The 16267-nt window shown below is 40.0% G+C and overlaps 1 protein-coding gene across 2 annotated transcripts in view; it reads left to right on the forward strand.

The window, feature by feature from the left end:
• Positions 1–16267, forward strand: part of ephb2b (eph receptor B2b) — a 147786-nt gene that overhangs the window by 88573 nt on the left and 42946 nt on the right. For both annotated transcript variants that reach the window (XM_034314296.2, XM_026932640.3), the window contains exons 4-5: positions 3100–3255; positions 6130–6459. In XM_034314296.2, coding sequence (XP_034170187.1) covers positions 3100–3255; positions 6130–6459 — 486 coding nt within the window. The remainder of the gene's footprint in view (positions 1–3099; positions 3256–6129; positions 6460–16267) is intronic.

Raw genomic sequence — 16267 nt, forward strand, 5'->3', positions numbered from 1 at the left:
CATTGATTACTTTTATCAATAAAATCAGTTGGACGCAAAACACATCATAGCTGTTGAATTCACCAAACTGATCAGTCAGATGATGATTACTTGTGTATAACAGCAGCTCTGACGGTAGTGCCGGCCGTAATTCTAATGAGAGGTTCATATTAATGTGATCACAGGGGCTTGTATGGTGGACCAGTTACATAATCTAAAGTTCTTAATCAACAGATAAAAATATGTTATTATTTAACAAATAAAAAATGTATAATCATTGATGTGGTGACAGTTTCTGCAAGTAGAGGTTTATTTAACACTTATGGAAGGAGTCTCCAGTGTCAGCGCTTTGTAATGTTTAATAAGTTTTCCTCATAGGAAAGTCTACAGGACAGAGGCGTTTAAGCTTTGTGGTCTCTCAGTAACATGACAAGCTGCATTTTTTTGTTGTCGTATTAACTTCAAGTAAGAAAAAGATAAGAGGTGGTGAGGGAACGACTGTTTATAGCTTAGATAAGGTAAGTGATGACAGGAACTAACTAATCTCACATTCCATTACATGATACGTAACACTAAATTGACAAAAAAAAAATGAATGTGTTGTGAATGAATAGATTTAAATATTCTAATCGTTGACAAATTGCTGTTGTATAAGAATCATAAACACTTCAGGATGTGCTGTTATTGAAAATAATCAACTGCAGTGAGATAATGGATTATTGTCCTATGAAGGCACATCCTGTCATGTTTTATTCCGAAATCAGTGATTTGCTTTCTCGTTTCCAACTTACACTTCTCTAAGGCTTTTACTTCAGCAGACTCTTATTAAACATTTGTTTTAACATCATTAAGTGACTGTTTTACACGTCAGCCGCATTTTACTGACCTGCTTGGATAGAACCATCTGGAAGTAAAATAGTGAGATGTACAAGCCCCGTGCAGATCGAGTCCCCTCAGGACGCTGCGGTTGCGTGTAAACATGGCCCCTCCATGTTTATTTTCTCAGCTCAGGCTCTGATTGTTGTGCCATTGTCTTTTTAATACAGGAGTACATTAGCACTGATTGGGGCAGGAGCAGGAGCAGGATGTCATTTTACGCCACTTTTGCTTCACCACTTTCGCTTCATGTCCATGTGCATTTCCACTTTAATTTCTCTGTGTGTTTTATTTTCTCTGGATGTACAATCACTCTGTTTTCCTTCTTCTGCCGTAGTGCTGCTTCTCATTTCCATGGGCGCAGTTTTGATAGGTTGAAGTCCCAATCCACTCCTTTAGCTCTGTAGTCTGAGCTTCATTTAGGGATTCTGTTGACACTGAATGCAAGAGCCTCATATTTCACTTCATCCACCATTTATTTTGGCCATAAATCATAAGAGAAGGAAAACATGTCACAACTAATGGGAGGTGAAGTGCCTTATTGCTGTGGTGGTGTATATTTTCCCCCAGACCATTTCCTCATCCTCAAACATTTATTAATGCTTCATCCGGAATCACATTCTAGTGTTGAATATTTAACCATGCTTTTAAATATAGTTATGCTAGAGAGTGGTGTGTAAGCGCATTGTGTGTCACTATGTTTGGAGAAAAAAGAACATGTGGAATGTAAGAGAGCTGTCAGGCTGGGATTGCTGTTGGAGGCTTATGAGAACTTGGATGTGGGAAAGGCTGAGTTTGTTTATATTCTTTAGACAGCGAGAGAGTATGTTCTGTATATGCAAGCGTGCGCGTCTGTGTGGTGGTTTCGCCAACACCTTTGCTCTTGTGGTTGATGGAGGCGAAGAAGTGGGATAGAGAGCGACAGTTTGAGAGAGAGCAGGTGAAAGAGAGCATGGGATAGAGGGAGTCTTTCTGTCTGACCTGATTTCTTGAAATACCAGGCGCCCCAGCAGGGCCGCAAGGCTCCGGTTAACCCCTGCCCTCCGTAATTGAGCCCAAAGAACATGATGTCAGCAAGTCGGCAGATGCGGCCCTACTTACTTTTAAGACATTTAGCGGCTGGACCGAGCCCTGACTGGGGGCAGTTGCTCCAAATAACCTCCTCGGTCTGCAGCCGTGAATTCCAGCTAAGACCATGGAGGACGACGAGTCTGCTTTATTGCTCTCAGCTTCCCTGAGAGGCCTAGAAGATTGAATGCATACGTTAACCATGTGTGGCATCGAGGGGAGAGCAGTGTGTTAGGAACGGGTTTGAGAAGTTTTACAGAACGCTTGGCTAGGCGAGGCAGACTCTCCCTCAAAAACCAGATGTGAATAAGGCCGTTTTTTTTCCTTTCTTCCTTTCTGTCTTTATACGTCTCTCACTCTCTCTGTCTCCTTTGCTCCCTGTCCACGCAGGGGTTGGGCCAGCGTACAGGGATGCACTCTACATCCCCATCCAAGCCTGTTACAGTACGCTTCGTTCCTGTGGTCAGAAAATGCTGTTGTTGTTTGTTATGGCTGTATAATGATGTCTCTCGGGGATCCAAGCACTCTATGTGAACCATTAATAACATATTTTAACTGGGAGATCCTGACAGAACTTGCTGTTTAACCCAGACAGAAGGTTGGGGAAAAAAAAGACCAGTGTAAGTTACTCAGGGAAATTTTCCTCATTCTACTCTTGGGTCCAATGCAATAAATAAAAAGCATTTGATACAGTGCCCAGGCAGGTGCAGTGCATTTTGGGAGGTCTTCCCAGGTCAGGAGCAATGGAAGATCTCTGAGCTGAAGGGGAAAGTGTTCACTAAAATAGAGACTGGAAGGACTAACATTTATATGCGGAATGGTACAGCTCAGCTATGCTGGCAAACCCCGTGCTTCGTAGCAATAATGGTTTATGATTAATTCCTCCTCCATCTCTTTCCCCTTCTCTTTCTGTCTCAATTCTCCCTGAAAGAGATGACATCCGTGAGCAAATCACAGGAAATGGAGCACTCTTAATGTGTCAGGAGGGAGCAGAGGGGTTTCAGTAATTCAGTTCAAACAGAATGCTGTGTTTGCCTGGCCTCTTCTTAGAATGGCTCAGCTTCACTCCCATGGCCCATAATTTCCTTCCCATGCCTGGGCCCTTGGCAAATGTGAAGAATCGAAGAGCAGACTTCACTTTTTTACTCATTCCGCTACTGTTTTACTGTCTTCCAGCATGCCAGTCGGGTTTCTTCAAGCCAGCGCAGGGCGATGAGCCGTGTCTGCCATGTCCCATCAACAGCCGCACCACCAACGATGGAGCCACCAACTGCGTGTGCCGCAACAACTACTACCGCACCGACTCGGATCCTATCCAGATGCCCTGCACAAGTACGTCACCTCAGTGGAACTCCACATTTATAATCAAAATTGTCACAAGTGCTAATTGTCAGCTAACTAAATGTCATCCTCTGCTTATTCTCAAAGATGGCATTTTTTCTATTTTTCAGTAAACTATACATCTGCAGAACGTTTGTTATTATTATAGAAATATAGAAATATTTACACATAATATGTAAGACCACCACAGGACCAAATATTTACGTTGTTCATTGTTCAGCGTTCACCCAATATTCTAACTGATAGGACCTGTCTCTAAAGTTCAGAAGGTTTAGTTAGACTGCCTAGTTACAGATAAGAGGGCAGGAACACTGAGAGAAAAGGTGAGTTTTGAACTATAATTTTGAATGAGGAGAAAGATGACATTTCATTCAAGCTCTGTGAGCGTGTATTCCAAACCCTAGGGTGCCAAGACACTGAGAAACCCACCACCCGAGGAGATAAGTCTAAATCTAGAGGTTTCACATGGTTACAAATCAGCTGCAAATAGTAACTGCTCCATAAATTCAGTCCTGTTACATCCCTAAGTGTTTCCACATTCACGTATTAATGATTAAAGTCTAATCAGCTACAAATAGCATCTGAACCAAGTCCTGTTACTTTTCTAAGTGACTTTATGTATAAACTTGGCAGTTAAGTGAGACAAAACCGACCCCAGTTTTTAGTCACGTTACATTCGTGAGTCTTTCCACATTATTAATCTGAGCCATTATGGGAGAAATCTCCAGTGTGAATTCAAATCACATACAAATAGCAACCACAACAGCAAATTTTCTGTCTGTAACATTTTAATATTTGCAATTCACAAAACTGGCTTCAAATTACCAATTGTAAAATTCTCAATCCAGGTTTAAGAAAATTAATCTTTAGATGTATACGTATTTTTAGTAGTGCATTTTGTTCTTAACTGCTATGTGAGAAATCAGTAGACCAGCAAATCACATCTGCTGACAAAATACTCAGTCCTGTTATATCTCTGTACGCGGAGTGTGACAACTGCAGCACATAGCCTTCAGCCAAACCTTGACCTCCTACATCACAGAGAACAGGTTAAACCACAACGCAGTCTCTGCTTATTCCCTCTGGCCTCGGATCAGTCCAGGTTACAGACTGCAGAGGAGGGCATGGCCTCTTTGTAGACACACAGGAGGCCGATGCTGCAGAAGCTGCCTTCGCCATTGTACGCCCTGTGTTTTCATTTCTGTTTGAAAGCGGTGGTGAGGAGAGCAGGAGGAGGAGAGGGCAGACAACGAGCAAGAAAATGCCAGCGAGAGAAAGAGAGAGAAAGCAAAAGAGAAAGGACGATCACTTGAGCTGTTTGACAAAAGGCATTTGCATAAGGCCAGCCCTGGGAGCAGAGCAGCTGTTGTGAATAAGAAAATAGCATCAACGTCACGGAGCTGCTGCTCAGCAGGCTTCACACTGATTAAAGACTGGAAAGGAGCACATCTGAGAGCTCCAAAGAGCTTAACACCGCCCATTACCGCCCGCTTTCCCTAGGAAGGCAATGTTTAGGAACAGTTTTGCGTGCAATAAAGGGGGCCATCATGGGTTTGCCCTTCAGGACTGGAGATGTCTCGTAATGGGGATGTGATTAAAAGGGTCATAAATGAGCTATCAGTTGGATATTTTTTTCTTTTTAAACATCAAGAGGGTGGAGGGTTGCTTCTTGGTTATCTCATTAGCCCCCAGAGAACAGGATACACTAATTAGAACCACATGCCTGCTAAAGATAAATATGGGGTATTGTTTGTTTTAGATGATCTTTCTATCAAAAAAATAGGAGGCCCTGTAAATGCAAATTCCTCTCACTTTCCTGTGTGAGACTATGTTTTTCGTGTGTAAACATATTACACTGTATTTGCTGAGAATTTTCATCCTGTGAATTTCCTTTCTTAAACACACACACAGGGTGAATTTTACTAGTCTTGAATGTGACGTACCTCTCAGTATGAGCTCTTAGCCTCCAGTGAGCAGTAAACCTGTATTTCCTGTCGTTAATTAGCAGTGCCAAGTGATGTTGGTTTGATGTAGACCAGCATGACGCAACCCTGTAATTGCAGTGTTCCAAATCTTGGTGCAGTTCATTGTTTTTACACAGAGCACATACGAATTAGCTTTAGATCTGGACTAAACAAAAATTCAGGATGTAATTACGGTTTGGAAACATTTATGTTGTAATACGTTTCTTGAGAAAAAGGCTGTTTTCGAACAGATCGGGATTTCTGACTGAGATCTGGGACTCCATGTTTACTCTTCCCGAATCTTTCCAACCTCTACATCTGTCTTAAGCCTTATTCGGACAGTAATGGTTTTACATGGATAGCCGGGGAAATTCCCTCTATTACAGGTGGTAAACAACGAGTTTATTTCTGCTCAGATCGGCAATGTCATCATCTAATGAAAGGAAAGATGCTTTGTAAGCATCCATAGTATTAGACAGGAAAAGAAATTCAGTCAAGAATGTCATACAGATAGACTAAATTGACCTTCATAATGACAGCTAGTAGAAGGCCTCACTTTATATTCATATACTCCACAATATCATGCAGTAGTATTCTTAAATAAATTCATGATACAATAAATATCACCATATGTGACACAAATATACAGGTTCATACGGAAAATATGAGAAACCAATATTTTTCAAATTGGGATTTAATCTAAGCTATTTGTTGGTCATCTTTACCTTTCAGTCACATAACACCAGGGTTTATGCCTGCGTACGTGCGTGTGTGTATGGTGTGTGTATGGTGTGTGTGTGGTGTGTGTGTGGTGTGTGTGTGGTGTGTGTGTGGTGTGTGTGTGGTGTGTGTGTGGTGTGTGTATGGTGTGTGTGTGTGGTGTGTGTGTGTGTGTCCACAGCCGTACCATCTGCTCCACTGAACGTGATTTCCAATGTGAACGAGACGTCACTGAGGCTGGAATGGAGTCCTCCACGTGAGAGCGGTGGGCGCGGTGATGTCGTTTACAATGTGATCTGTAAGAGCTGCGGTGGCAGAGGCTGTACACGATGCGGGGACAATGTTCAGTTCACTCCACGCCAGCTGGGCCTCACCGACACATGGGTCTACATCAGTGACCTGCTAGCACACACACAGTACACCTTTGAGGTGCAGGCTGTCAATGGAGTTTCAGACCAGAGCCCACATTCACCACAATATGTGTCTGTCAACATAACAACCAACCAGGCCGGTGAGTTTCATTTTTTTTTTTTTCTCTTTAGCTGGTGTTTGTGTTTGGTCAGATTCTGAACACATAGAACAAAAAGGTGTAAATTGGTTGCATTTCACTACTGCCGAAGCTGGATATATTCAGGAGTTAAAAGTGTATTAATGCATAAAATACTGACAGCAACCACAAAGAGAAAATGTAACTAATTAAACGAAACAAAACTTCTGACAAATGCTGATTTCTCGATTCTGATTGATCAGAACGTGTTGATTAATCTGTTGATGTTCTATAACAGCAGCTCTGACAGAAGTGACAGCTTCTGGGAAAATCACAAGTTTATATTAATATGCTAATACTGTATGTTATGCTTTCGTTGATAACAGCCAACACTTTGACCTGTATGGCAGACACTTTAAAAAGTAGGAAGGAAGACGTTTATTTAACATTTTTGGAAGGAGTCTCCCATGTCAGCACTTTGGAACACTGAGAGGAAAATTTATTCCTTTAAATTTTCGAACCTGGGAAAGTACTCACGACAGCAGGCTTTGTGGATTCTTTAACATGCCAATTTGCGTTTTTTGCCTTATTAATTATAACAGAAAGAAAAAAGAGAGGCTGGTGAGAGAATGACTGTTTATAGCTGCGGTTAATGTAAGTGATGACAGAAACTAACTTGTTTCTGGATGTTTCGCAACATTAAATGTAACTATAAATGTATAAAAATTATGATGTGTCGATCTTTAAGAAATAAAAAATTATAATTGTTGATAAATTGCTTTGCTCTAAGAAGATTTAAACACTTTTACAGGAAAATAATCAACTTCGGGGCAGTAACTCCGCTTCACATCGATTGCGTAACACCATCACATCATTGATTAGTTTCCTATAACAGTATGTCCTGTCTTGTTTTTGTTTCTTATTTAAATTTAACAAAATTTGACAAATTTATGTCATCCACTGAAGTCAGTTTTGTTCTCAACACTATTTTATCTAGCTGCAGTTAACCCCACAGAGCCTTGGGGTCAGTCAGTGATATAACTAAGTATTTTGCAGCAGGTATTGCTATGTGCCCTCCTCCCTAATTATCCGTTTTTGGTTGTCCTTCGTTTCACATACAAATGCAGGAGAGCTCAAACTCAGTAAACACACAGTATTCACAGTAAATCTCATTCAGACGATGCTACCCTCACCAGATGCGGCTTGATGGCCTACTGGTCTTACAGCTGTGAGCTCATGATCTGTGAAAGGGGTGCTGACAATTAAAGCACGAGTTCATGCCTGCTTCATTTCCTCTCAACCAGTCCGTGATTGCACTGCCCGGTATACGTAACCACATCAGGAAACCGTATTTCATTCTCCTCCCAAGCTGCCGGCAGTACGCCTCAGTTTATCAAGACATTAGAAATAAGCTTCACAAGATTTGATGTGATATACACAAGCTTAAACCGTAAACTGGTGTCTGGCACGCTCCCAAAATGCTCAGAGCCAGAGAAAGGGAGATATTTGTTTTAAATAGGAAAAAAAGCTTCTAGCTTCTGATTAGATAAACAGTTTACATCTCATTGCACTGACAGAGGCTTGAGAAGTTTTCCCAATCAGATGGTGCTGTAGCAACAGCAGCTGTCCTTTTTATATCCCTGCAATTGTGGTTTAGTTGACGGCGTCCAGTAACTTCACAGGCAAAGGCTTTGGTTTTTGCTTTAATTGTCTCTATGAAATATGCGGAGGACTGTTCTGGGATCAGCTCTCAGTGTGCTGATTAACTCTGATGGAGCGAGGCTTTATCTTTGCTCTCACTCATGTCCTTGCTCGATTCACGTGGAGCAGCATGCCAGCTCTCTTCTTGCCACCGGAGTCTGGCTTGGCCTCATTAAACCCACGTTTCTGAGGCTTGACGTTATTTTATTGAATGTGATGTGCTGCTAGGGATGAAAATCGTCACTTTTCCGATAACTACCCCTCCCAGTTGGCTTGGCGTCCAGTGCCATGAGAAAGTGGCTCTGGAGAGACATTTCTGAGGAAAAGGGAGGTGAAAGGACAGATGTCTGAAGAAAAAGGGAAGGAAAATTCAATGAGATGTGGCTTTGAGCTAAAGGAGAGGGCTTATAATGTGATAAATGTTGCCCAAGAGCAAGCTGGGAAGTCTGCGCAAAAAGAAGAGTGAGCAAAAAAAGAAGAGTGAGCAAAAAAAGAAGAGTGAGCAAAAAAAGAAGAGTGAGCAAAAAAAGAAGAGTGAGCACTTTTAGAGGAGCCAATGCTCAACTGTCTCACTTGCTCTCTCCCTCTCTTTCTCTCATAAACACACACACACACATATATATATATATATATATATACACACACAAACACACAGACAGACACAGATATGCAGTGGCTTGCGTAAGTATTCACCCCCTGGAACTAAAATGGTCTCTTGGTTGCTTCTCTGACTAATCCGCTCCTCACCCAGTCACTGAGTTTTGGTGGAAGGCCATATTCTTTCTGTTATTCAGTAATGGATTCATTGGTGCTTTGTGGGATGTTCAGGTGGGTGAATCCTTATGCAAGCCGGACTATAAGGTCTGTGTCTCTATCACACCCCACATAAGCTGCTACACTACTCTGTAAAAACACATCACACATCTCACTACTAACTGACCCGGCTTTCACCCAATTTTCATAGTCAGTTTTCTTCCTGTCTTTCTCTTTTTTGTAAGAACAAACAATTTACCCCCTCCATTGTAATTTGTGCACCCCCATCCATTCATTCAGCTGTGGAAATCCAATTAGCACAGAATGTTTGCGTAGTGAAAATGTGTTTAACGTACTCAGTGGAACATTAAAGCACAAAATCATACATGAGCATGTACTGGTTTATGATGAGGAAAAAGTCACATTGCACTTCTATTTCTCTAAACTGACAGACAGACACAGTCAAGGCCTCTGAATTTCATGCTTTTGTTTTTACCAGTTACACACACTGCACTTGTGACATTTAGTAGGATATTGCCAGGCTTATGGGGATTGCTGTGAAGGAGAGAAAGATAAATCAGTCTCCAGTGTCATTTTAAAGACAAAGAGAAAGTAGTTACCAGAAAGTAGGGTTTAGTTCAGTAGATCCTGTGCCAAAATAAAGGCTCTTGAAATGAGAGCCACAGACCTCATCTTTCCTCAATCAAAAAGAAGCGTAATGTTTTCTGACTAATCTCTATACTATCAGTATCTCAACTGAAATCTATATCAGATTAGTAATGTTATGTGGTCTGGGAATGCTCAGTTTTCTATTCCTACTTCTTTCTTTTATGCAGTATTAACTATACCAGGAGTATTCAACAAAAATTTGTAAAGGTCCAGTTAGATAAAATTTCTTGCTTACAAAGGTCCTGCTAAGCAACCAACATGACTGAATGGCGACAAAAGTTACCTTTTAATGCTTAACCATTAGTAATTAGTTCATGGCTATAAATAAGATAGTTCAAAGTCGTTATGTTATTTTTCGTGGTGGCTCTTCATGGTACCGCTTTTGGCTAGGGCTATGGAATCTGAACAGATCAGAATTTAATGGTTTTCATGGTTGACTTTTTTTTTTTTTTTTTTTTTTTTTTTTTTTAAACAGGCCATGGTGTCAGTTCGCTAACCAGACCAGAGAGAGTAAATTATTTATTTATTTATTTTTTTAATTGTGAATACTATCTTTTAAAATTCTTTCCTTTCTGACTTAATGTCTGATCTGATGAGCTGGCTTAAGCTAAATAATTTTCATAAATGCATGTGATTGGATAAACCACAACAGAGCATCTGCTAGAGAAGCCACATTAGTTAGTATGGAAGTGTTTTTCAAATATTTGGTTCAGTGTGCTGAAATACTTTACTAGGTCATTGTTTCCCCCCCACAACAATAATATCTGTTAATGTTTGTCATGTAGCAGTGAATTCCTTCATGCATTTCTAAAGATTGCATACCTTAACTGGCCTGTTTTACTTGTGTGACTTTGTGTGTGTGTGCAGAAGCAGCAGCAATGTGAGTGGCATTGTTCACATACTTGCCTGTGTAGTTTATGTAAATCTGGAGGATTAAAAGCAACATTCAGCAGGTTTCCAAGTGGAAGACTAGTGTTCCATTAGGTTTCCAAGTCGAACTGTAAAATGTTTAGCAATTTCATGCACAGCAACGTTAAACACAATGAGGAGCTCGGTCTCAGTTAAAACTTGTTGTGATTGTTGCCAAGAGCTGCAAAAACTATGACCTTACACTCAAGAGTATTCTAGTGTTCTAAAGGAAGAACAGTACATAAGTATGCGATATGAGACACAGCAGCTCTGACATTAGTGACAGCTTCTGGGAAAATCACAAGTTTATATTAATGTACTAATATAAAGAAGAGTGAACTGTTCTTGATAACAACCAGAACAGTACATATAGAACAGTATATAAGTATGCGATATGAGACACAATGCTAGTTTGTTTAGTTAGCTGCAGACACTGTGTCGCATGGTGCTGTCCTGCCCCGACAATTTTGGTTGTATTTCACCACAGGGACAAATAGTTCATTTCAGTAGTGTATACACATACACATATGTAGTGTATAATTCAGGTATAATCCTGTAGTAGCAATGCAAACATAACCAAGGAGTCCAGCACTGAACTGCATTTCTTTTAGCCATAAAATAAACTTGATTAGATCTTTTTATTTCAATAATTATCAAAAATTAAAGTCAGAACACTTTTTGTAAAATCTAGCAAAGTTCCCCTCACATGCTAGCAGATCCAATAAAATATCTGCTCCTGGTCCCTGTGCAAACACAGGCTCTACGAGAGAAAAAAAACATTTGAAGTGGACCTCGAACACAACCATCCAACCAATCAGGAACAGCAGGTGTCCCTATTTGTCTGTCATCCATATTGTTCTCCATTCTATCCAGTTTCATTCACAGGGGATTTAGCCTTATGTATGTGTTTTGGGGCTTTAAATGGAACAGATCAAGATAATGTCTGTCTTTAAGACAACTAGCTTGAAATAACCTTCACCAAAATCACTAACTACACCCTTAGGTATCAGTGACCTTTAAACTTCTGGGACCCTTTGGCAGGTCCAGGCTTGTATACAGGTCTTTACTCAACTTACTACAACTTTCCTGTAGTTTTACTGCAGTTACTGGATAATTGATAGTAGTTTCTGAATAATATGAAGTTGATAAATTTGACCATTTTCTCAATGGGGATCAGTCATTAGCAATAGGATTTATTAGAAAGTCCCACGAACAATAACACACTTCTTAAAAAGAGTTTACCAGACCAAGAAATAAATAGTATCAGATTCCTCAGAGGAATGTTATCCATCTGGTAAAATTAGCTTGCCTGAACTGTAGTCAAGACTCCCAGAGGAAGCAAAAGTAGAAGAAAAAGTGAAAGGCTATTCACACTACACAGTTAATGGCTATGATAGGGCTTCAGGGTGAAAAATCGTACAGTGGACTTCATTAAACAATAGTGGTCAGTGTTGGCGTCTTTCTTTGCCATATAGTGTAGTTCTTTTAATAGCTAGAGACTCATCAAAGTGCTTCGCTGTGCTCATTCATTAAGCCGGTGCATTTATTTCCCCCGCAAATATCATTCTTTATGGCCTGTAAGGCAGACAGTTAATAGCAACCTTATGGTGTAGTAAATATTTCTAAAGAGCTTATTGCTCGTTTCTCTCTCTCTCTCTCTCTCTCTCTCTCTCTCTCTCTCACTTTTGCTTTTTCATTCTATCTATCTATCTATCTATCTATCTATCTATCTATCTATCTATCTATCTATCTCTTGCTCCTTCTATTGTTCTCTCTTTTGCTATCTCTTTTGATCTCTCTGTCTGTCTCTCTCTCTCTCTCTCTCACACACACGTGTTTGCCCCTGTTGGCCTTTTTTCACTTCCTTCTATCCTGGGATCCCGTCAGCACCCTCTCAAACAGAGTGGCCATCACTTTGGATTAGGAGTACCAGGTCTCAGGGACAGAGAGCTGTGAAAGGGTCCAGTTGGGGCCGGAGCTCACACCAGCACCCCATTTAACCACTTGCTCCCCCAGGACAGGCCACTGGAGCTGAGAGGCTTGGGTCAGACGGGCCAGGCCTTTAATTGCTTCTGGTTCAGAGGGCTTTGGGGTTACATAAACATCTTGTCATCCCTCATTAGCCTGGGCAACTCGGCACTTCTCCGCTTCCACAATTTGGCCTCACAAGTTGGTATGCATGAGAAATAGTGAGAAGGGCAGAAAGAGAAAGGGAGAATGTGTGTGAGCGCAAGTGTTAATTAGTGTCGTTTTGAAGCCCTGCAGCTGCAGAGAGGAGGGGCATCTCTTAGAAAAAAACAAACAAATAAGTAAATTGGAAGTGACTGGCATGAAAGTATATATGAGCGCCTCTCCTTCAGCCTGCCGACACGCTGATGAGAGCAAAGCAAGTGTTTTGGGGAACCAAAACTCTCATTTTCCACTTTCAACAAAGTGTGGTGTGCTGCACAGCTCTTTCCGGCCCTTGCTGCATTGTTTTCTGGAAATTTCCCAGCAGCTGTTGGAGCCATCATCACTCTCACTGGCTTTTCACATATAATGCTGTGCATGATGCAAAGTTCATTTGGAAAAAAAAAAAAGAGCAACGAACAACAGAGGAGCAGAGGAGCTACTGTATGTTCAGACTCTGACCTGTACTCAGACTTTATGTTTGGTGCATTTATAGCTGTACTTACTCTCTTCAAAAAATATTGAAAAGTAAATAAATAAATAAATATTTACCCTCATATATTTACCCTAGCAGGCATCAAATTTGAAATGAGCTCATTTAGTGGATAAAAGTGTAAAATTTCTCCATTTAAACATTTATGTTATCTATGTTCTATTGCGTATAAAATATTGGCTCATGTGATTTGAAAGTCTTTTTTTCATTTTATTCAAATTTAAAAAACGTCCCAACATTTCTGGAATTCGGGTTGTATATATATATATATATATATATATATATATATATATATATATATATATATATATATATATATAAATAAATAATATCTGGCCTGAGATATTTAGTTCTGTATGAACTTTCATTCTAAGTCTGTAAGGCTGGTTTATGGGGGCTGACTGAACATACACCCCACAGGGGTGGAAATTGGCAGGAGCTTAAACTCTGTTGCTATGATGAGATGACAGCCTTTGTGGGGTTTCTTTAAGACAAGTTTTGGCAGTAGTGTTGCTACAAGCAGCAAAACTATTTTTATGACTTTTATTAGTTTAAGTATCCTTTATCCTTTTTTTATCCTTTTATCCTTTTTTCCAGTATCAGCGTGTTAGAATCATCCTTTTTTTATACTGTAAGTTAATTGATTTAAAAAGAGATGGTTCTTCAAACTCGCAGAATTATGGGTCCAGATTTACATTCCTCACTCTCGTACATACCCTTTCCTGTTATATTCACTGTGCAGTTACTGAATAATATAATATGTGTTAAGATACACAGGACTTTAAAGGATTAAAGTATTTTAGGAGCTGAGTAGCAGAGCCCTGCTGATAGACATGACTTACTTTCATTTTCTGAACATGCAATGTTTTTAATCCATCAAGGTGTTTCTTGTTGGTTAGTTAGAGAAACAGCACAATGGAGGGAGTGTTTAGAAAAAAAAAAACAGGCCAGAAAACAGCTTTTGTTAGCTGAGGATCCATTGGTAATAATAGTGTTTGTCAGACAGATTCTTTCAAGCAGATACAGTATAGAAACAGTTAAGCTAGTTTTACCACATAGCTTGTAATATAGCGAGTGGCATTTCTCTGAAGGGGAGTAGCTTAAGTTTTGCCCAACAGAGTTGAGGTGTGATTTTTCATAGTTTTTCTCACATGAATAATGAGCTAGTATTTAAATATTTAAAGGGGTTAATATTTAAAGGGGTTAGCACCTGAGTAGCAGGTTGATAATTGTTGATAAACACTACTTAATTCAATTTTTTGAACACAGTTAAGCTAGTTTCACCATGTGACTTGTAATGTAACTAGCAGCATTTCTCTGAAGGGAAACTCTGAATTGTAGCTAAGCTAAGTACACATATACAGTAGCTTGCCCACCAATGCTGGGGTGCTTCCTCTGATGAGGTGAAAACATACTCGTGCCACCATTTTTGTAACAAACGATAATAAAATCTTTCATCTGTTCACTACTGTGCCCCACTTGTTTGCTGGAAACATTGACCTTACAGGCTTCTCCAAGGACCATGTTGGGCAGTTCTCAGAAGCATTTCTGCCAAAGTATAAACTAGACATAGTTTATTCACCAAAGCCTGATATCGTCCATATATTCAGGCAATTATTAACACATAAGCATGCACTGAGGATCGAGTCTATGGTGCATGAGGCAATAAGATCATCTTAAAGCCCCCCTGCAACCTGAGCACTCTTAACCCAGCTAACATGCCTTACGTCTCTTAGTTTTGTGATTTGTCTTAATTATGGTGCTCTGGCAGAGCCGAAAAAACCTTATTGAAGACAGGCACAGTGTTTTATTGAGGTAATTCACCGAGGAAAAGTGGAATGACAGCCTGAAGCTGTAAGAAGCGGTAGTAAGACTGTGTGTTTTGGCTGGGCAGCTTTATGCACAAAGCCAGCTTTTACCCTCTCCCTCCACTCACCTCTCAATGCGTTTCCTCTGCAGCTCTGTACCAGCAGGTCACGCAGGGTTAATCAGTCATTACACAAACACAGGCTGATTCCTAACACAAATACACACACATACTCATGCTTAAGGCTGGCATTCACCAGGGAGAGGATAGAAAATGTCTGTCTGTCTGGCCCACCCTCTGGAAGTTTTATTAAAGCAGTCTGTGACAGATGACTGGTGATGTGTGATTTGTCTGGCACTTTGGAGTGGAGAATCGCCGGGGAAGTGCCACTCAAGAGGCCGCTGAACTCCTTTCATTGCACTCTCTCTTCCTCTACTCAACACAGGAAGAGAGATACATCTCCTCTGAGCAGATTAATGAGGAATGATGACTAAAACCAACAGCTTGCTTGGCAGTAGATGCTGTTATTAAAAGTTCTTACACAGGATTTGGCTTAAATAAAGTTTTCCTGAGTATAAGAACAGTTCTCTTACCTCGGTATGGTCTATTTCTTCCATTTGTGGGAAAACCCTTCGCATGGTCAAATTTTGACATTTTCTACTATACTGTAGTTCTGAAAACTGCAGAATTTATTTTCCGTTTTGTACATATCTCAAACAGATATAATGTTTAAGCATTTTAAAGTCAAATGTGAAAAAGGAGAAAATTGCATTTCATTCCAGCTCCACTGAAAGACGCCCTGTGTACCTCTACATTTATATCCTAATCTACTCAGGGAAAAATATCTCTGTCAAATTTTAAAGAATTATAACTTTACATAGGGAAATGAGTTCTCACTTTGATTATCAGCATCATCCACATCAGTCTCTGCCTCATCACCTGAGGTTAAAGTCACTCCTGACATTTAAACACAAGCCTCAATCAGTGGGGAATAAACTGATTAATTCAGGCAGCTCTGTCTTGCTGACTAGAGTTCTTGTTTTTTTTTCCCCTCTGTCATATGTACAGAGTATGTAAGTGCTCTTCTCTGTTTTGATGATGATGATGATGTGATGGGGATATTTTGACAACTGAAATCTGATTAAAAACTGAATTGATTAGGCTTTATATATATATATATATATATATATATATATATATATATATATATATATATATATATATATATATATATATATATACTGTAGCATGTAGCTATCCAAAAACTTGATTAAAGTGTGAGAAAAGCAACTTAGCTTACAGAGGTTTAGACATCATTATGCAGACTGACT

The sequence above is a fragment of the Pangasianodon hypophthalmus genome, chromosome 20 (genome assembly GCF_027358585.1).
Source record: "Pangasianodon hypophthalmus isolate fPanHyp1 chromosome 20, fPanHyp1.pri, whole genome shotgun sequence".
In the NCBI taxonomy this organism is placed as follows: domain Eukaryota; kingdom Metazoa; phylum Chordata; class Actinopteri; order Siluriformes; family Pangasiidae; genus Pangasianodon; species Pangasianodon hypophthalmus.